General features: G+C 48.5%; 1 protein-coding gene across 1 annotated transcript; it reads left to right on the top strand.

The window, feature by feature from the left end:
• Positions 1–2,781: 2,781 nt before the first annotated feature.
• LOC111162272 (dCTP pyrophosphatase 1) lies at positions 2,782–6,676 on the top strand. The gene is made up of 3 exons (XM_022526565.1): positions 2,782–2,928; positions 3,647–3,757; positions 5,865–6,676. Exons 1-3 carry the CDS (start codon positions 2,786–2,788, stop codon positions 6,163–6,165), a joined length of 555 nt encoding a protein of 184 aa, XP_022382273.1. The 5' UTR covers positions 2,782–2,785; the 3' UTR covers positions 6,166–6,676.
• Positions 6,677–7,175: the final 499 nt, after the last annotated feature.

The raw sequence follows: 7,175 nt of genomic DNA, 5'->3' as shown, positions 1-7,175 counted from the left end.
ACAATGTGCTGTGTGTGCTGGAGCTGGGTTTGGTTGGTCTTCCAAGGACAATGCCATGGAGCAAAAAACTGGGATGTTCTGCGGGATGCTTGACAAAAGCTTAACAAACCAGTCAGGAGCCCCAAGGAGGAAGGCAGAGGCAGGCCCGCAGAGAGTGTCTCCTCCTTCCTGTCAATCACCAAGGACCATCTGACCTGTGTGCTCTACAAGTCCTGGTTCCTGACTTCAAAAATCTGAGTTGCAGAGGACTCCTGAGAAAGCTGTGTTTTGCATTCCAGTAAAAGACCTTGGATTCTTGTCTGGAGAAGTTAGCAAACATCAGGGTAGGTGCTATGGAAAGTACTTTCAGTTCCCAGATTGAGAAGCAGCTCAATGTTCTGAACTTCAGACCTGTATGTACATCTGCCTCCAAGACATCATCTAGATGTTCTAGAGCCATCTCAGATTCAACAGACCCTGAACTGAATTCATTATCTTCCCTTCCACCCCAACTCTTGGGTCTTCTGCGTCTTCATTTCAGCAAATGACAAAATTATCCATCCATTTACTCAAGCCAGAAACCCAGGAGTTACCCAGGACTCCCTCTTTTCTCCCAACTCCCATATCCAACTTCCATGTTGCCTAATCCAGCAGCAACTTCTGTGCCCTCTTCTTATCCTGCAGCTCAGTAGCATCCAATGACATCAGATGTCCACTCATTTTGCAACACTTCACTTTCCTCTCAGCCTCTATGAAAGCACACTCTCAATTTTCGTGTCATCTCACCTGCCTCTTCTCTTTTGCTCAACTACTAAACATTAATCTAATCTTAGTCTTAGTCTAGTCTTAGTCTTGTCTATCTAGATTCTTGTAGTAGTCATTCTTCTCCAAGTCCACAACTTTAAGTACTGTCTGATGACGGAAACTACCCATTGTGAATCTCTAGCTCTCATCTTTCCTCTAAACCTTCGTCTCATAAATCCACCTGCCAAATTGATATGTAGCTTCAATTAGCATTGTACTAAACCAAACTCCTGATGCCATGTGTGTTCAATCCTGAACCTCACTTTCCTCATCCCGTATGTGTCACCCTCATTCACCATGTTGCTCAACACTCAAAACTTGTAAACTAAAAAACAAACAAAAAAACAACTTGTAAGCCATACTCTATCCTTTCTCCCACACCTCTAATTCAAAATCAACAAAGCCTATAGATCTACCTCCAAAAATATCTCCCCACTATACCCACTTCTCTCCATCTTCATTCACCATCGGTCTGGCCCAGAGTCAACATCATCTTTCCCTTGGACAACTGCAGTAACTCCTTTCCTTGTTTCTACCCTGGCCCTCTTCCAATTCATTCTTAACACAGCAGCCAGAGGGCTCATAAACACAAAATATGATCATATAACTCCCCTGCCAAAGCCCTTCAAAGGGTTTCCATAATACTTAAAATGCAAAATAAAATATGAAATAAAATCCATGGTTGATCAATCTGATCTTGCCTCTTGTCACTTCCCTAATATCACATCCAACCACTCTCCCACTTGCTCACTACATTCCTGACACACTGGAATTCTTTTTGTCTTTAGAACATGCCAAGACTTTCCTGCTTTAAGCACTGGTGCTCCCTCTACCTAGATCTCTATACTCCTTGATTTTTGTTCAGATTAAATGTCGCTTTCTCAAAGCCAAGTAACAGAAAACCCAACTAAAAGTGGTTTGACCAATAGATTTATTTTCTTACATAACCAAAGTCTTAAATTAGGACCTTTCTGGATAATAAGCGTCCCAACGATGTTATCAAGGATCCAGGTCCTTTCTAACTTCCTATCAACCAATCCCAGTTTCTGGGCTAGCACTCCCCACAAAGATTCCGTCATGTACTAACATCTAAAGGTAGAAACATCCTGTGCTTTTTTAACAAAAGAACTCAGAATCTTTCCCAGAAGTCTCCAACAGACTTCCCAACTTCTCATTGTCAAGAACTAGGCCATATACTCATCCATAGACTGATCAGGCCAGGCAATGGGGCCACATGATTAATCAAGGAGAGGAGGGTGAACACCAGAATAAAATCACTCTTGTGCAAGAAGGTAGGAGGGGAAAAGGCAGTTGAGCTGGTAACCAACAATGCTTGATCTTCCCTATACCATGCAATCTAACGTTGCCCCCACTTTTTAGTGTTTAAATAATTTTTTTCCCATAGTATTTATTATCATCTGAGGCATTATAATGTAGGGGTTAGTAACACAGACTCTGAAACCAAATTACCTAGAATGGAAAATGGGCTACCGCCTTATTAGCTGTTGAGTTAAATTACTCAATCTCTCCGTTTCCTTACCTGTAAAATGAGGAAGACGACGATACTATCATCACTGTTGTAAGAATTAAATAGGTAAAATGCTTAGAATGGTCACCCTAGCTCCTAAACCCTGGAGACATTTTTGTATCCTTATAATAAATTTCCCTTTCTCGCTTGAACTCTCCATTTCTGGGGTTTCAGAGGGCCCCACTCTCTTCCCTGCTCCGTCAGTTCTCTTTGGCGCCATCTGGCGCCCACAAGAGAAGAGACGCGCCTGCGCCCTCTTCGCCCTGGGTCCATTGTCTCTTGGTGGCCGAATCTGGTCTCTATACCTTTAAGATGCTCGGCCAAGACCGAGGAACCCAAGGCCGTGGGCGTAAAGGGCGGGCTGCAGTCAAGTCCACTTAATTAATTGGCCTTTCCTGCGGCTCCGCCCCGGAAGCAGTCGTGAACCCCTGTGATTGGCCAGGAGCCCTGGAGGCGGGGTTCGAGCTTGGCGCGATGTTGTTCCGTGCGCATCCCGAGTGCTGCGTCGTGGGCGATATGTCTCGGGCGGATGGGGACGCGCGTGGGGGCACGGAGGGAGACGGCACTGCTGCTACCGGCCCCTTCAGCTTCAGTCCGGAGCCCACGCTCGAGGACATGTAAGCCGTCCCTACACAGCCTGGGGAGGTCGCCCCTTTTCTCCCGCCTATTGGGGAGGGTCTCTCCACGTGGTCTGGAAGAAGGCTAGAGGCTCTGCTGGGGTCCCGGCTCGGCCGGCTGATCTCTGGAGAGTCAGGTAACCTCCTTATCTGCAAATTGGACATAGTGATGCACACCAGAGGCAGGGGAAATGGTGACGCCCGGCGAGTAATATTAGAACCAGCCCTGGGGAAATTGGGCTGCTGCTTCCGATGCTGCTTCTGTCCGGCCTCTGCCCTCCAGGAGTGGGTGGTAGGAAGAGGGCAAATGTCAGTGCTGAAAGGTGGGTGATATTATTTTTGCTGGAGGAAGTCAAGGAGGGCTTCTCAGGGGAAGTGTCCCTGGAGCTGCACTTTGTAAAATTCGATATGCAGGGAGAGGAATATTCCAGGTGGAGGAAACTGCAGAAGCAGCAGTAGAAGGTGCAATAATGGAAGAGAGGGTATTGTTAGTTTTCGGTAGAGTTGAGGGCCTGCGCAGTGCACACCCTCTTTATCGATGAGAAGTCCAGGTCCCAAAGAGAAGAATGATTGCTTGAGGCCATCCAAGGAATTTGTTGCAGAACTCCTGATACTTATGCCCCCATTACATATCACTGAGATGCCCGCCTGGGCTCTGTGTCTTCTCTTGGGTTCTCGAACCCAAGACCAGGTCTTCCACTTCTTTCTTCTTTTCCAGCCGCCGCCTCCATGCTGAGTTTGCTGCTGAACGAGACTGGGGCCAGTTCCACCAGCCTCGGAACCTCCTACTGGCCTTGGTGGGGGAAGTGGGGGAGCTGGCAGAACTCTTGTGAGTAGATGAAGTCTTCTTGGAATAGTCTGTGTGTTATGTGGGAGGGGAACATTTATCTGATCATTAAATATCCATGCTGGGCTCTGTACCTGGGGATAGGGATGACTCATCTGCCCCTGCCCTCTTGGGGCATCCAGTCTTCTGGGAAAGAAAGGTGTGAAAACAGCAAGGCAGGTCCAGGTCATAAAGGATGGTGGCAGCCTCTGGGGTGGAAAGGAGGGTATTTTTTGGAAGACCTCCCAGTGCATGCCAGCCTTGAGAATCATTGGCAAAGGTGGTGAAGTGGGAAAGGGCAAGTTGAATTCAGGGAGATTCTGAAAGTCCTTCGGCGTAAGCTTTTCAAGGGAGGGCAAGGATATTGTATCTGTTTTGTTGCCTGCCATGTCCCACATGCCTGCAGTACCACAGTAGATATCTACAGAACGAGTGACGGGGCTGTGGAAGAGAGGGGAGCCAATACGAACTCAGAGGGACAGAGCTGAAGTTAGGAAGTGATGGAGTTTAGACAGAAGACCTGACCAGATTTGACAGGTAGAAAGATCCCTTTCTGCAGGGTGAATTGGGTCACCAAGAGAATTGGGGCAGGGGAAACCCATGAGGAGGCTGATACAGATCAGGCAAGAGGTGGTAAGGCAGGCCTAAACCAGGCATTCGCTTTGGGGATGGAGACATGAGAGCACAGAGATATGTGTGAGGGCAAGCCATTCATTCGTTACAGATGAATGAGCATCAGCGATGTGCTAGGGCTTCTAGAATGAAGCCCTGAACAAGATGGACATGGTTCCTGGGGCACCTGGCTGGCCCAGTCAGTGGAACATGCAACTCTTGATCCCAGGGTTGTGGGTGTAGAGATGACTTAAAAATAAAATCTTCGGGGGAAAAAAAAGGCATGGTTCTTGCCTTCACAGTACAAGGAGACTAACAATAAATAAACTAATTTTTTTTTTTTTTTTAAGATTTATTTATTAGAGAAAGCGAGCAGGGGGAGGGCAAGGGGGGCGGAGAGAATCTGTTTTTTACAAAGATTTTATTTATTTACCTGACAGACAGAGATCACAAGTAGGCAGAGAGGCAGCCAGAGGGGGGCGGGGAAGCAGATTTTCCGCTGAGCAGAGAGCCAGATGTGGGGCTTGATCCCAGGACCCTGGGATCATGACCCGAGCCAAAGGTAGAGGCTTTAACCCACTGAACCACCCAGGCGCCCCATAGGAGAGAGAATTTTAAGCAGGCTTCACAACCAATACAGAGCTTAACACAGGGCTTGATCTCCCAACCCTGAGATTGTGACCTGAGCTGAAATCAAGAGTCCACACTTAACTGACTAAGCCACCCAGGCACCGCTCAACTAATTTTAAAAGGTCAGGAATTGTGATAAATTCTATGAGGAAAATAACACAAGGTGATGAGAAAGAAAGTAACAGAAGGAGAAGGCTTTTCTGAGGAGGGGACATTTGTGCTGAGACCTGAAGAACGGGAAGGAACAGCCATGGGAAGGATCTGGGGGGAGCAGGGAGAAGAGCATTTAAAGCAGAGGGAGCAAAGGCCCTGTGACAGTTTGACCCGTTTGCCAGACAGAACAAGCCAAAGTGGTTTTCGGTGGGGAGAAGGGGGGAAGGGTGGATAATGACTTTGGAAGAGAGAGCTCATGTGGACCTGTACAGCATGGTCGGGAGTTTGGATTTTATTCTAAGTACGGTTGGGGGAATTATAGCAGCAGAGGGACAAATGTAATTTGTGGGTTTAAAAGGTGGTACTGGGCAAGAGTAGAAGGTGAGTTAGCCAGCTTTCACAGTGGTCCAGTTCTGGGGCTTAGTCTGGAGTCACAGTGGCTAGGGCTGGGGAGAAGTAGAATTGGGTCTTAACAAGTGAAATGTTCTCTTGGCCAGTCCTCGGCTCAGGTTGGGACACAGAGGTCTGGATGAATTACCTGCGGGGGTCTTCTTCCCACCCTGACTCTGCCTAGGGCCCAGGTGGGTTGAGTTGGAAGAACTTCCTAAGAGGTAGCAATGCATTGCTGCAAGGACTGGGGTGCTCCTAAGAGAGGCAGAGCCCATCATCTTAGCTAGCATCTGTGTTTGTGTCTATCTCTGTTTTCTGCCCCCAGTCAGTGGAAGCCCGATGAAGAGCCTGGCCCCCAAGCCTGGCCCCCCAGGGAACAGGCAGCCCTTCAGGAGGAGCTTAGTGATGTCCTCATCTACCTGGTAGCATTAGCAGCCCGCTGCCATGTGGATCTGCCCCGAGCGGTGCTCTCCAAGATGGACCTCAACCGCCGGCGCTACCCAGCACATCTGTCCCGTGGCTCTGCCCTCAAGTATACAGACTTGCCCCATGGGGCCACCTCTGAAGACCAAGCTGTGGGGCCTGCAGACCGTGACCGTGAGTCCACAGGCCAGGCCTCAACCTAGAAACATGGGCACAGGACTTTGCAACCCAGCATGGCATCTGAGAAGCAGAGTATGGCCTGGCCATGGAACTTTGTTCTAAGTCCTTTCCTAATGGATCAGGGGCCTTCGGACTTCCTAAGGCCTGTGGCCCGAAAACCTCCAGAAGACAGCCTCCTGTTATTTTTTTCGCTCTCATTAAAAGTTTTGGTTAGCAACTTCTAGATTCTTCTTGGAGTGACTGGGGAGACTCTATCTCAGCAGGTACTAGAGAGGGGCACCAGGGATGCCTCTGAGCCCAGCTGCCATGTTTCTCTTGGGTACCTCCCACCTACAGGGCAGAGAGATCAGATTTCCAGCAAGATCCTGGTGTGGTGCCATGCAATTCCCTTATCCCTTCTGGACCTCTACAGGAGATTGGAATCTATATGTAGTGTTGGATAAGGGTCCAGATTCTGGAGCCAGGCTGTCTGGGTTCAAATGCTGTACTTTGATACTTACGAGCTGGATGATGTTCATCAAATTACTTAATCTTTCTGCGCCTTGGTTTCCTCATCTAAAATGAAAATAATGGTATCTACCTTATAGGGTTGTAGGGTCTAAGTTATTTTTAAATGTAGCGCTGAGGACAGTGCGTGGCACATAGGAGGGACTTTCTAAGTTTGTGGTTCTCTGTTTGCTTTTTCAACTCAGAACTTTCAGGGGCCCTGAGCAGGAAATGTCAACAGTTAAGAGGGGCCTGGGCCTAAAACCCATCCTTGCCTATCAGGACCCCAACGCTGTGAGAGCCCAATGCCCCTCTCCCTGGGCCTCATCACAAATTGGGGTCAAGTGTCTGATGTGGAAAACAGAGATCTCTCTCATCTTGGAGAGGGCCTCTTGCCTCCTCCCCTGTCCTCTCAAGGCCAATTTCCACTTGGACAAAGATAGTGTGGGGCGTGTATGATTTACCCCTTGTGAGACTTCAGGCACATCACTTCCCTTTTGAGGATACCCATGGCCTCCCCTCCACTGTGGAGTGATGCTGGGGGAAA

The sequence above is a fragment of the Enhydra lutris genome, unplaced genomic scaffold, assembly GCF_002288905.1.
Source record: "Enhydra lutris kenyoni isolate GAN:26980312 unplaced genomic scaffold, ASM228890v2 scaffoldscaffold90, whole genome shotgun sequence".
Taxonomy (NCBI): domain Eukaryota; kingdom Metazoa; phylum Chordata; class Mammalia; order Carnivora; family Mustelidae; genus Enhydra; species Enhydra lutris.
Note: the sequence above shows the minus strand (reverse complement) of the source record. Positions and strands in the feature narration are given on the sequence as shown.

What these genes read in the sequence shown, in the direction of transcription:
- LOC111162272 (XM_022526565.1), top strand. Translation starts at nt 2,786, where the DNA reads ATGTTGTTCCGTGCGCATCCCGAGTGCTGCGTCGTGGGCGATATGTCT. An exon ending in GAGCCCACGCTCGAGGACAT is followed by an intron (nt 2,929 to 3,646) that starts GTAAGCCGTCCC and finishes CTTCTTTTCCAG; the next exon opens with CCGCCGCCTCCATGCTGAGT. An exon ending in GGGGAGCTGGCAGAACTCTT is followed by an intron (nt 3,758 to 5,864) that starts GTGAGTAGATGA and finishes TTCTGCCCCCAG; the next exon opens with TCAGTGGAAGCCCGATGAAG.